We start from the raw sequence: 14,992 nt of genomic DNA, 5'->3' as shown, positions 1-14,992 counted from the left end.
TATTAGAGACAATGAACAAATGAATCAATGCATGAATGGAAACAGCACAAAAATGGCTCAAAACACACACGCACAAAAATGTTAAAGGCCAGCTCAGTCCTAGGCTGTACTCACCCTCGAGAAAACGTGTGTGTGTGTGTGCGTGCGTGCGTGCAGTCTCACCTGCAGATTGACCTCAGCTTCGTAGAAAGTGAGGCAGGAGCAGTAGTGTCGGTCTGAATCAATATCTGTCAGCACAACGGTGAAGAAGGTGGGTGTTTTTCTGTCCCTGGACAGCCTCCAACCTCCAGGCTGGCAGAACTGAAAAGATATTCAATAAAATACATGAGAATGTTGTAGAGGATAATCCACTCAGTATGGTCAGATATATACACAGTGCCACAGTTTTAGACATTTAAGATTCCATCATTTCAGAGATCACATTTTCAGTGTGTCTGTCCTGGATTTGTTTAAAGCTCTGCGGTTGATATGTCCCCTAAGACTTTCTGCTGGTAACCCATTCAAACCTTAAATGGACAGGGCATCAGAATATCACTGTGGCGAATTTAATCCTAATGCCCCCCATGGAGAGCACAGACAGGATGTCCTGCTTCACTGCAGCAATTACATCTGCTCATCAGAGCGGGAAATGGTATGTTCAGGATATATTTTCCTTGAAAGTCATCAGTGAAGGTGCCAGGCCAAACTGCCTGGGCTCATTAACCGTCTGATCATAAAAGGAAACACCTAAAATAAGAAGGAAACGGAAAATTCCAAGGAATTAAGCAAACATCCCAGCTGATTACACTGTAGCACAGCAGATTGAATTAAGGTGAAAACAGAGATTTCTTTTTCCTGTGAAACAAATCAAGAAAACAATACATGCTGACCCCTGCAAAGACACCTCTCTGCTCGTACCACACTAAAAACACACAGACACACCAAAACAATCTGTGATCTACAATCAGATTTTAAACTCAAGGCTGCACAGTTGAAACAACAGGAAGAAAATCAGATGGGCCTGAATGTACGGCTGTTCGTGTGTTGGTACGTGTTCAATGACGTTTTCTGTAACAGCATTGTGTGCAGGTAGTAAATTAAAAAAAATCTTTTGTGTGCCTAGGAATATTTTTTCTTTCTTCCATGGTATTGATTTTTTTTTTTTCACATTAGTAGTGTATCAAAGTTTAAAATTATGGTATCGTAGCAATACTTGTATTGTAGTATCATGGATTCTCAAGTCGTTAGTCAAGCTCTTCTCCATTTTTTCCTGGAATAATCTTTTCTTTTATTTCCAAACACAGAATCACACAAATCAACAATTTTCAATGCATGACAAAACAGAGCCATTTTTAGCAAATTGTGGGCACTGAAACTCAGAAAGACTGTTACCATAATAAAAAGCATATCTAACAGGTTTTAGTTCTCAGAGCAACAGTGTGAGTCATGACCAATCCTGACACAAAACATCTGCGGAGTGTGGCAACATGCGAGCTTTTTCTGATACAGTGTTTTGTTAGACATATACAGTTCATCGGTAAACACAACTGACGAAAATGTCAATTGTACAAGCCAACAATAAAACCATCCACTGTGATATGGATTCATAAAGCAACATGAAAAAGTACTATCTCAAAGCAGCAGAAACGAGAGGTCAGTGAGAGGTATGAAGAAATGGATGAATTATCGTTTGAGAGACGGCATGAGAGAGAGGGGCCAAAATATGGGAGGCAGTTGGGCATTTAGTCAGAGAGACGAGTGTTTGTGTCTGGTCTTTCGCTGTTTTTGCTGGAGGCCCAACTGGCCCTGGCCCTGAACACGGTGTTTAGACTGCTCCTCAGGGGTTACACAGGGGATCACCGGACACATGGAGGAAGAGAGGAGACTGGGTAGAGGAGGGGTAGGTGAGGGAAAACACAGATAGATTGATGGACAGATGGACCCGTGTGCAGCCAAAGACAAATCTACTGGCAGAGGTAGCAAAAACAAAGACAAAAGAAGCAGAGCACAGACAGAAGAGAGAGGAGGGAGTTGATGAGGAGAAGGAGAGCAGGAGAAATGGAGATTAAGACAGGAAGAGAGGAAAAGGGGTGAGGGGGGATTTGGCTTGTTCAACCTGGAGGTTTGGACCAGGATGCCACCATCCTACAGCAGATACAATAGCTAGCAGGAAATCTGTTAAACCTGCTTTGTGATGAGGTGTGTGCATGTGTGTGTATTTGAACACCAGGCCAGACAGGACTCAAGGACAAGTGCAGATAACTGTGATCCTGTCCTAAACTATTCCAACTATGCCATTCATTGTTGTCAAAAACGGTAAACACCTTTGGGACTGCATAGCTCAGAAGATCACAGGAGATACAACATCCTGCGTGTCTGTGTGTGTGTGTGTGTGTGTTCATTCATAGGAGTCTATCCGTGTGTGTGTTTGTTTGTAGGAGTCTATGCATGTGTGAGAGAGGGACGCGACATGGAGAGAGCGCGTGGAGGCGTGATGGTGAGAAGATTAACTGACTTCCCCAATGTTAAATCGTGTTTCCTTAAAGTCGTTATCTTGCCTGTAGGTCTGCAGAAAGACACTTGAGGGTTGGCGCAGGTTCAGAGACACTTAAGGGAGTTCAGTATTTAGTAAACTTCATTTATTCAGGGGCTGTTGCGTCCAGACAGACTACTGACATCATTTTATACACAATCTATGGCTGTCTGACAAAAATATGAATAATCGTGTATCTTAAATGTTGTGGCTGGATCCAATACGGAATTTACAAACAGGGCAGTTCAATGATGTGAATAAGAAAAAAGTCAAGTAAAACGCTTATTTCCCGATTCTTTCCCATTTTTATTGACACATGTGGCTATGTTCCTGAGGCTTTAAACATATTTTCCTGCAACATTATCTGCTTATGACTCTCATTATGAGTTTTAGTGTCTACAACAACTGAGCATGCATCCTACATAAAGATGTTTATATGATGTTTGTTGTTTGTTTGTGAATAAACTATTTGAAACAGGTGTTTTGATTTTTTTGCTGACTCTGAACTGCTTTTCAGCAACTTTTGCTTTTGCAAAAGCAGGGAAACCTATGACGGGCTGCAATGCTTTCTGCAAATGTTTATCATCTTAAATTTAACTATGCACAACCGTGTGTAAACAGAGAAAATATGCTTATGCTATTTGTTTAAACATCTGACTTGAAAAATTATGTCATCGACAATTCAGTCAAACACAGAGTGGAGTGTGGATATAAACATGCACGGCCACAGTTTTGAGGCTTGTCCTCGTAGGCAGACTAAAGACGTGATGTTTAACCCCTAAATTCCACTGAATTCCACTGCATCGCGGGTGGCGGAGCCCATGTCATGCAATTCCACCAGGCGTGCCACGGCACATTTCAGATGCGTCCCAGAAGTGGGACACTATTCTTGTGCTCCGCGAAGAATTGGCGCCTAGTCTATTTTTGACGGACACCACGTCAAGCTGAACAGAGCACATCGAGCTTGACAGGAAGTCAGACACAGGAACAGTGTAGAGAATTCAGGACATTTTCAAAATAAATAAATAAATCGCTCTGTGCAGCCTCAATTAAAGCAGACAAAAAAAGAAACCTAACTACATCAACTACATAGCCTACTTAACCATGGGAATAGCACAAATATCAAGGAAAAATGACCAAATCAGCAAAATCTGAGTAAGTCGACAACATCAGGCAGGCTAAATGCTCTGCTTGTGAAACAAGACTTTAGGGCCTTTTTTTATTCCGTCTATGATATTTTGTCCTGCTGTGCTACATTCTGCCACCAAAAACAATGGTGGGGGACAAGTGAAAGCACTGACAGCATCAGACACAAGCTGTATCTTTATACAGCACACACACACACACACACACACACACACACACACACACACACACACACACACACACACAGCAGAGAGAAAGGACATTACCCATTCCCAAATTAGACTTTAGTCAAGTGACAAAGGAACTCTGGGACACACTGGCTGTATTAATGTCAAAGTAAACTGCAGCCCTCCAGCTAAACCCTCTGCATCATATCATGTGCTGCAGCCTGGTATGACTCCCATCCAACTGCTCTATTCACCTACTCAGCCAGCGACACTCGATCTGGAGCCTGACCTGCTAAGTATCGTCACAGTGGAGTGCTTGAAGAGCAGCACCAAGGGGAAAAAAACAACAAAAAAAAGAACACACAGGACAGGGATGCATTCTTATACGGTGACTAGACATTAATGCCCGGTCAGGCTGGCGGAGGCCAGATAAAACTGGTCCAACAGCCATTACTAAAGATGACTCAGGACAATGAGACAGACAGAATGGTAGTCTACTTCGTCTTTCTAGTATGATGCAGCTGAAACACGACTGGAAACAGGTTTACTGTGTTTTTATTATGACCCCAAAATTTGAGAGTCCTGTACTTGAAGAAATGCAAACATAGTCTGAAGGGTCATAAAACCTTTAAAGTGTTCCAGTTACCACAAAAGAGCTCAATCCCACAAATCCTTTCAGAGAGGGACTTATTTCATAATTTGGTCGGGTTACAAACCCAAATGAAATCAGGCACCAAAGTTCTTCCATGTTTTCTCTCCACAGCAATAAAATGAAACTACTGAGGAACACTTTCCACCCTCCCCTGACCATAATGTACAACATTTTGTAAACATGGCTGCCAGACGATCTCAAATCTTAGACCAGGTATAACTGAAAGGAAAATATATATATAAAAAAAAATCCATCTACAATCATCCAAGCTTCTAGACAATACTAGCGAACTGTAGATGGAGCCTGAATATGAAGTTACTGGCAAGACAATGTTGTCAGAGAAGCTTAGCAGCAGCTGTGCACTACACCATACACTTCAATCATCCTCTACCTTGTTCTTTCCCCATTCATGTGGAAGAGCTGCCAGGAAGACAACACAATGACGGAACATGAAGTGCGAGCAGTCAGGGTCAGAGAGGAACCGGGAGGGGTGAGGAGGTCAATGGCGTGCTGCCTGGCCAGAACTCCTGCTTTATCAGGTCTGCAGGATGAGCAGCGGACAAAACAACCAGAGACAGCCGCTCCAGCCGAGTGGTTTGGCACATAAACATGCACGGACCCCGCCGCCTCAACCATCTCCTTAAGGTCAGCGTGAGGAATACAAGAAACAAAACTGTCAACAAAATGACCATAATAGCACTGTTATCCAAATACTACTTAGTGGTTGCAATGAGTAAATTTACTGCACCAAAGCTTAGCTCCACGTGAGAGCGCTCTGCTGAGGTGGCATCTCCCTCTGCTTCCATTCCTAAACTCTGCTTCCCCGCTGTCACCAACACTCCTGGTTTCCTTTTGCTCATCTGTTATGCAATACCAGGCACATATGGTTCATTTTAGAGATAGATATTTTTAGGTGACCATGATGGACCACAGTAATTCAAAAGAAATGTCTAGTCAGGCAGGACAGGAAGAGTCATCTAGCAAATATTGCACACTATGCTGTACACAAAATTTCAAGCTTCATGAATGCCATATGTGTGGGAAATGTAACACCAGACAAAGAATTTACTACAAGGTGTATTTTTAGTCCAAATGTAAAGGGTTTTTTTTTCACTCACGCACAGTCCAGCAACAAGATCATAAGGACAACTCTACCGAACCCCCATTTCCCCAAAATCTCTTGGGAAGATCTGTTCACTCCAGGGCGAATACTTGAGTTTATTTCAAAACACAGCATAAATTAAAAACACACGGCCAGTTCACCACATGCAACTTGAAAACAGAAATGCATAAAGAGGCAAATAATAGGACCCTTTTGAGAATCAGACATTCCTAAGCTTAAATCAGTCCACTGTCGGATCAATTCATCTCGCTCTCTCAACCTGACTCCAAAAGCTAAACCAGCATCTGTGTGATGTACATGGTTGGCACGAAGGTCCCAGACATTAAATGGACTTAATTATATGTCAGTTTTGTCAAAAGTAGGTTAACAAACACCATATCTTCTCAGGATAAACGGGTTGAATCGTAGTTCAGGGAAGAATCTGCTGTGAAATATAGTCAACAGTACAAAAATTCCCTTTCAGGATCCAAGGAAAGTCCATGGATTTTCCCGGCACTGTTTAATAATGGGTTCTAGTTATAAAACCGATATCAAAACCACTTGAATAGTATGAAAACACCCATAATCCAATAAATTCTCCAATTGCTGTGATGAAATCTGTCAAAACTGGAGAGAGTAGAGTGGCAAGATTAAGCTTACGACATTACAGCAAACAATGACAATGACAATCAGTGACTTCTGCTCTATCATGTATCAGCATGTCCGCTTATACAACCGGGTTAATCATAGCCTGGAAGCTTGTTAGCATATTGTATTTTTTGGACATGTTTTAAGTTGTCAAAGCCATGTAATAACTACAGAGTTTCACAATTCATGTCAGGTGTCTTATATTAAACAGAAATCTGCTCAGACAATGTTGCTAGCTTTGCACAGTAAACCATTAGGAATTTAACTGAAGTATTTGTTGATAAGTTACAATGACTACGGAGTACAACACGTTGTGTTACACGTGCATGAGCGGGCTTTCTATGTTCCAACACTACAGTGGGTGTATGTTACCAAAAAAAAAAAGCAAACCAGTGGCCTGGAAAAGAATTACAGACTTATGATTTGTCACCACTTCCACATGTGTCAAATCACAATGGACACCAACAGACCATAAAATCGTTTTCTGATTCTGGCATTTGTGACAGTCCACGGTGAAAAACATTAACTGTCCTACTTGGGCTCCACCTGGCCTGCTCCTCAAACATTTACAGGACGTGGAGTTGAAGGTTGGAAACCTTTAGCAGAAACAGTGGCTCTGCAGAATATTTACAACAGTTTGCTTGACATAAATATTTGTGAAACAAACGATTAGGCTTTATCTGAAAGTGGTGATGTCAAGACGGATTACTGACGGGAGACGGACATATTTTACGATAAACACTTCAAAATAACTGAAACACACTATTACTCCCACTATATATAGATTGTTTTCAGTCAGTTTTGTAGGAAATACAGAAAGCAGATGCAAGTGGTAGTGAATCAAATGGTACATTGATTATTTTTAGTCTTTGTCTGTGCTTGTGCCTCTCCTAATAGCAACTTCTGACATTGAACAGAATTGACATTTTTCCCTCCTTTATCAGTTCTGATCAGAACCACATTGCTACAGATTTTTTTTTTTTTAACCCATATCAGCTGATGGTAGGTAAACATGGTTGCCTTTTTATTTCATCTGTTAAAAGTAAACATGAAACATCAAAACACATTTCTGAGCACATGGAGTGATGAATGAAAGAGCAGGGTAAACAGCTTTGTCCTGGTGTTGCAGATGAGTACAATGGCTGTCTTGCGTCAGACAAAGCCCCGGCCTTTAGAGCACAGTAAGATAATGGCTGATAATGACCTGACTGTGGAACAGGTGCTTCCTCCACCCCCTTGTGGGGGCCCTGGCTAAGTTAGAGTATTAACCATAAGCCACAGTCTCACTTCTGCCCTTAATAAGCTTGGTTCAAAACACAATGATTTTTGTCCCTCTTCTTAATATACACTAATGCAGAGTGAAGAGTAAATGTGAATCTTTGCAGTACGTGTCAGTGTTTTGAGTGTGTATGAACACTAATGAGTTTCCCTGTGTATCGCACAAGAAGATGTTTGCCGACAAAAGCCTTTTCTCACATAAAGCGTCGCACACAAATCTCTCAAACTTTTTTTGTTTCAAGACAACATGTGAAAAGGGGTGTTGTTCATTCAGAAATTAATACGGTAATAAGATTTCCTGCTCAAGAAATTACACAATAAGCTAAATCTGCCACTTCATCATAGCAACCATTTCTTTTTGCTGCACAATTGACACTGAAAAAAGTTGGTTAATTCTTTGCCCAAATGTTTAAAAGAATTGGACTCAATAGGAAAAGTAGAGCTAGCCCAGTATAAAAATAATGTGCACACTAATACTAGCAGAAAAAACTTGGCACTTGACCACAGGAGATCTGCATATGGTGTTGTTCTAAAACAAGGGGGGGCGGAGGAGATGTCATCTGTGACGTATCTTAAACGATATTTCCAACCTCACATCCCTTTTGAAAAGCCATCATATGACATGTGAATACCCTCCAAGCATTTTTTTATGGTTAGCTGCTAAGTGGCCACAAAATTTAAAGGGTGTATTGTATAGGCTCTGTGAAAAGTAGAACTTATTCTCTCTGAACTTGCTTTCTATACAGTGATCTATAGAGACAGACTGGCAGTTCAGGCATTCCACTAGAAATCATGTGAAATCTCCTTTGAACATACAAGAACCAGTGAATTAAAAAAGAAGTGGTTACACATAGTGTAAAAAGTTCCTACTCAACTTTTATTTTCTTAAAAATAAACACAAACGCCAGAGATCACATTGTATCTACATATGAATACTGCTACTTGCACAGATTTAGCAGGAAACTTGCTAGAGACACATGATAGGTTGAGGTTACCATCATTATGTTAACTAAAAAAAAGAAAAAGAAAAAAGAAAAACACTTAAAGGACCAGTGTGTGGGATTTAGTGGCATCTTGTGGTGAGGTTGCAGACCGCAAACAACTGAATACCCCTTACCTCACCCTCCACTTGCAAGCATGCAGGAGAACCTATGGTGGCCACTAAAAATGTGAGAGATGCTGTCTAGAGCCAATGTTTGGTTTGCCTGTTCTGGGTTACTGTAGAAACATAGTGAACTCCAGGGAACAGGACAAGCTCCCTCTGTAGATATAAGGGCTCATTCTAAGGTTAAAAAAAAAAGAAAAAAAAAAAAAAAAGCACAATGATTCTTATTTTCAGGGAATTATATACTGATGAAAACATAATTAGGAATATTATAGTCCATTTCTGCCAAAAGATCCCTCTAAATCTTACACACTGGACCTTTAAAACATGAAATTAAAACATATCTGTAGTTGGTTGGTTAACCATGTTTCATCTTGAATAGCTATGCATCGTCAGCATTGTCAAATGAGCTACATAAGTAAATTCATGATTCAGCACTAACACGACTAGTGATAGATTCTGGCAGGATATAGACTTTATCATGGCAAATACTGAAAGAAAAGATGTATGACTCTAAAGGCCCCGCAACCAACCTTCAGACACCATGCTGCTCGTCAGACTCAAAGAGACTAACAGGCTTTGACAAGCGACCGACATCGCCATCCACAGAGCCCCATACTTTTACTCTTATGGCTGAAAATGTCAATGAATAACAGCAATGTAATATATTACCCCACTGTTATTATGCTGTCAGTGGGTAAGATTGTTCCAAAGAATCTGACTATTTTTCACTTAGAGTTCCAAACATGCAGCCCATGTCAACAAGAGTTCTTCTTCTCAGGTGAAACTCTGCAGGCTCAGTAACCGCACAACACTGGACCATATTTTATGTCAACAGTGTTACAACAAAAAGCATTACAACAAAAAGCTGTTGGCCAACTCCTGCTGAAGAACAACATCGAGGAGAACACCTGAAGGCGGTCATGTACGTCTGCACACATCAGACAGCACTGGAATATTTTGGATGACAAGGCGAAACGTTCAGGTTCTGAGGTAAATCTCTTTGGCAGACAGAGATTTAATATATGGAGGCAATGAACTATGTGGAAGTATGTAGGTTTAAGAATTCAAGTTATGTGCGCAGCCACTGGCCCTGGTGTCAGCAGCAGGCAGTACATTTTTAATAGGAACAGTGGCATTCGCCAGCAGCCAGTTAGAGAGGTCTCTGGAGTGTCCCAAAACTTAATGTGCTCTTGGACCTGTTCACCTATCTACTGGCACCAGTTCACAACTACAAATGTTTGCCCAGCTCCTGGCTGGCTGGTCACTTGTCATTGTGCCTTTCATGTTCATGAGGGGGGCTTTTCATTTGCAACACCCAGATTTCAGTCCATCAGGAAATAACAAAACTTCTGGAAGCGTAATGACAGAATAACAAGAATCACTACATTTCCAAAACAACTACATACATAAACAATAATCCATTAAGACCGACAGCTTCTACTGTACTTCATCTCAAAGTTTGAGTATGTGCGCTCTCCAGTGTACTGTGGCTTCATTTCATCCTGTGTATTCCCATTTCCTGGTGAACTCATAGTGCTTTTCAGCATGGAAAGTCCTGCTTGCTTGACAGCTCCAGCTTTGTTTCCTGATGTGTTTAACTTCACTGGCACACGAAGCATTGATTACTCATGTGTGGATCTTCCTGACAAACACATGATCCCATTCTCCCCCTGGCTGGAACGGCATCCTGCTATCTGGAATGCACTGTTTAGTTTCTCTCTCATAGTTTTACAAACATCATAAGACCGACGTGCAGCGCGACATGTCAAGTTATGGTCACTTGAGTCAGTCCATCAAGTGAGACAATTAGGCTAAATTCCTTTGGTCTGTGGTTTGGCACAGAGCCTAAAACTGACTAACTGCTGCTGATTATGAACTATGTAGTTAAGCTTGGTCATGGTTTGCTTATCCAACTTGCTGAGAGAACATGGACAGATGAATGACTCCACACAACAATAAGGGAGATTCTTTTCTTAAGTGAGCTGAACCTGACCTGAAGCCCAGAGGCTCAGGTCACACTAGAGTCAGGTCTTGAAATCATTTTCTTAAACAATATGTATGAAAAAGTTCCTTTCTGTTAAAATTTATCCTCCAGCCAAGCAGTGAAATCAACAACTGAAATGACACCATCAGTTTACAAATTTTCTGAATAGCTGGAGCGTCCTTCCCGGAAGCGTAAGCCACGTTCCTCATTGCAGCAGGGAATTGAGGGAAAAGGGAGGAGGTCAAGAAGTCAAAGTTTTAGACAGGAGAAATGACACACAAATGTTTACAGTCTGATCAAATTCCTTCATCAGAGGAGGTTGGACCCCAAGAGGACATTTTTTGCACTTCATGTCCACACATTTTTTCAGAGGAAAACAAGTAGGGATCTCATTAGCATTACATATACAGTGCTTGTGTTGTGATGCAGTAAGCTTTTGAAAGTATGTAATATTTAATTTTACGTATTTACTGTATGTACTGTGGGCAAACAATGCCTACTACAACCTGAGCACTCTGTACTAACAGAACACAGCATACAATAACCTTCCTCTGAGTAATCCTTCTGTTATCAGCTAGCCTTGGATTAGCCTACTGTAAGAGTACATGTTATTTACTTCTGACTGTCTGCTTTTGTGTTTGGATGGAGGGTTGAAGGACTCTTGCATTGCTGTTTAGCAGTGTCACTGGAAGAAGCAATTCATAAATAAGTGAGCAAACCAACAAAGGAAAAAGAAAACACCAAGCCTGACTAATTTAATGTTGCCCCTTCCCGAATGCCTAAAAACAGCGATTACACTTTCATATCCTGTTTAGAATTTTGAACCTGGCTGACATATTATATGTCAAATGACTCTTCTCAGAGTCAGACCTTATCCAAACCAGAATGCAAGGACATTATACACATATTGGTACAATCATCTTACTGATTACTGACTGACTCTTTCCACTGATATCAGTTTCTCATATGTCCAATGAGGATTAACAGGATAAATCTGGTTGGAAATCATATAAAAGGCACTCTTATAAGTCATGTGCAGCCCACAGAAAACTGACAACAACCATATTCAAGAAAAAGGAACATAAGAGACAAATTTGGGGGGGTTGCTTCACACGATCAATACATTTTGACAGCTCTAAGACATTTCCCTGGAACAACGACATTCTCCCCCACCCATATATTTCCCATTGTGCTGAAAACGTGGGCATAAAATACAAACTTTAACAAACTGCGTGCAACTTTTTCGCAGAAATTGTCCTTAACATGCCCAGTGCCAGTAGGATACCAAATGATGGCACTCCTAAGTAGCCTAACTTATGCTGAAAATATTTAAGACATGTAGTGACAATGCTACAGGCTTGTAAATAATTTCCATTTCCCAAGTTTTGGAGTCTCTTAAAGAAGACATTCATATCATGATTAAGAGGATGTACTCCTCCATTCTTTAAAACTAGACTGTAGACAAGCAAAGTACCACAGTTGCCACCCCCATTTTGGAGGCTTACTCTGAAGACTGGGTTTGGGTTTACCACTGTCCACCATCTTGACATTTATTAGGGTCAGACAATTCAAATTTGGGCAAAGAGCAGAGAAGGGAAGAGGAAGCAGCAACCACCATGTTTTAGTGTTACAGACTGGCTCTCTTGTCTATCAAGCAAAAACACTCAAAAACATCTCAGAGTTTGAGTTGGCCATTAGTGGAACTGCATCTTAAGGTACTGTATATATCTGAGCAAGCAATGGGACAAAAAAGCAAATGACCGGCATGGTATGCAGTCAGAGAACAATTCTGCTTGCCTCGCCGACTGAGTGGAGCAGAAAACCCACACCGCATACTGTGTGTTGGACTGGACCAGTACAGGATTACTATTGTTCAGTGCTGCAGCATCTCGCCCACAGCTGCAACATGTGAGACTAGAGATAGAACAGTGTGAGCATCAGGCTGAGACTGCCACTGTTTTTGCTGTCAAACACCTAAGGCTGAATTCTGCTAGCCTTTAAAGGTGAGGACAGGTCACCTTCAAACTTTATAAACAAACTAAGAAATACGTCAAGGAGGGACAACGTGCGACAACTGGACGGTGAAAGTTGAATCAACAAATCCTTTGAGGATGTTTCAGCTACAGTGTTGAAAAAGGTCAAATCTCAAACTGCTGACCTAAGACTTTTTTAAAATGTCTAACATACATAACCAGTTAAATTACTTACTACTTAAAATACTTAAATTACTAATTTTGGCTGTGAAAACCTTTAACTCAACATAACTAAAGTACAACTATTAATCAATCATTTAGGTGATGAAATGTCAGAAAATGGGGAAAAGGTTGTATAAGTCGTTGTATTAATATAATTGTATTTAAAAATGTTATTTTATCAAACAAGGCCAGTGATGGAAGATTTGCATTATGCTATCTCAATTAAAAACCCATGCTAGGACAAAGACAGCCATGGATGGAGCCATATCTCATTGGAACAGTTTGCCAATGTTTTATACCATGTGAGTCTACAACAAAGGGTTTTAAGAGGCATCTAAAGAGGTTCTTGAGAGCCCTGAAAATAAATAAGCAAAATGTGTTTCCTTTAATTGGATATTTAGATGAACAGATTGTTCATCTGAGATTGTTTTGCTTCACCTGTCAATCAGTTTAAACTGCTCGAATTGTTTTACACATGTATGGTTTTCATGGAATTTTATTGTTGGGTGTAATGTTAACAGTGTAACTTTATTCTTTACTGTATGAAGTGTAAGTGCAAACATTGTTGACATATGTATTCTATTGGAATATATACCCAGTAAGAGTAATGATGGGGATTCCAATAAACAACATTACTTCATAAATAATTTAAATGATTAATCTCTTTAGCTCGACTAATCAATTGATTGGCTAATTATTTCAGAGCTAATTTAAAAGCTTTACTTTGACCCTCAGAATAGAATGCGCAGCCCTCAACACGGCTCAAAGTGGTTTGTGGCACTGAAACAGTTTCCCATCTTTAACTCGCTGTATGGATCGAAGCCTTCTCACTTTACATTGTGCCTCAGTCTTTAACACATTAGCAGAGCTGATCGAGGCTGCTCGTGCTGCAGCGACTCAAATCAAAATTTGCAGGACTGATTTGAGGCTAAGTTATTAAAGGCGACATTTTGTTTTCCTGCTGGGGAACACAATGGTGGTGGAGACAGCAGGGTTGAGTATGCTGGCAGATCGTTGTCTGCAGGCTACATGTAATGGACTGACCCTCATGTTCAACACTGAACTTTGTGGTGCTTTGGAATGTGTTTGACCTCTCGGGCATAGTTGTCAAGACATCTCTCTTCACCCAACACACACACACACATATATACAGACTGAAGGCCAAGCCAAGCATAAACATAAACAGCTATCCATTTCCATTCAGTGCATGTTGTCATGTTCAGTGTATGGTGCTTTCCATTTCAGTTTAAGGATTACACGCTGTTTGAGAAATCCCACAGCCCTTTGAATTACTTTTCACAATCAAACTAACATTCTGTGGTCAAGTTATGTGTACAGTAAGAGGCTTTTTTCAGAGTATGCTTCCTCCTAGAAAAGATCATTTTTCCAACTCAGACATTACATGAAATTTATCAAAACGTAGACATTGGATCCAAGACTACATGTGCTGTATGTGCACATGAATCCTGACATGCAAGTTTCTTTACATTTTAATTTTCAAATTCAACAATAAGAGATATATCTGGGAGACACAAGGCTATAATGAGAAATAGTCATTTTAAGGCAAAGACTTAAGGTGCTTATCACTTTAAGGTTTTAATTTCATCTATTTTATGACTAGTACCCTGATAATGACTTAATTTAGCTAAATACTAGTACTAATACTCGTCTGTGTGAACATTTTAAACATATTATTTTCCAAATTGCAGTGACCAGCAGGTATTAAAATCGGTGCGTTAAATGAATGTTTTCTGAGGGGATAAAGACAGTTTGAACAGGATCAAGTGAATCTCTTTTAAAATACTGACCCAATTTGTTTTATGTACCTTAATACATGCAACATCCAGCATTAAACAAAAACCTTTCTGTCATAAGCTGGAGACATCTTGCTTCCACTGTGTTAAAATACAAAACATGAAAGTTTGATTTTGGTGAGGTTAGCGGTAACAACTTGCCACTCAGTTTCCTGGCAAGCATTTTAATCTTCAAAAGCAGTTTGGCATTTGTTACTCCAAACACTCACCAATAGTTGGATTAGGTAGATGTAAAAAGCTTAACGTCCATCTGGGTGTCTTACAATGTAGATTTTGTACCTGCTATTAATACAGTTCATTTAACATGAAAGAAAGCTGTGCCAACTAGACAGAGAAAACATCTGAAAGAAACAAGTGAGCATGAGGGAGAACGGATTAACACAATT

General features: G+C 40.3%; 1 protein-coding gene across 2 annotated transcripts in view; it reads right to left on the bottom strand.

Moving 5' to 3' along the window:
• sbf2 (SET binding factor 2) overlaps window positions 1-14,992 on the bottom strand; it is an 89,570-nt gene that overhangs the window by 57,392 nt on the left and 17,186 nt on the right. For both annotated transcript variants that reach the window (XM_076728609.1, XM_076728601.1), the window contains exon 3: window positions 163-300. In XM_076728609.1, coding sequence (XP_076584724.1) covers window positions 163-300 — 138 coding nt within the window. The remainder of the gene's footprint in view (window positions 1-162; window positions 301-14,992) is intronic.

The sequence above is a fragment of the Chaetodon auriga genome, chromosome 1, assembly GCF_051107435.1.
Source record: "Chaetodon auriga isolate fChaAug3 chromosome 1, fChaAug3.hap1, whole genome shotgun sequence".
NCBI lineage: Eukaryota > Metazoa > Chordata > Actinopteri > Chaetodontiformes > Chaetodontidae > Chaetodon > Chaetodon auriga.
The sequence above is the reverse complement of the archived record's forward strand: the minus strand, read 5'-3'. Positions and strand labels throughout refer to the sequence as shown.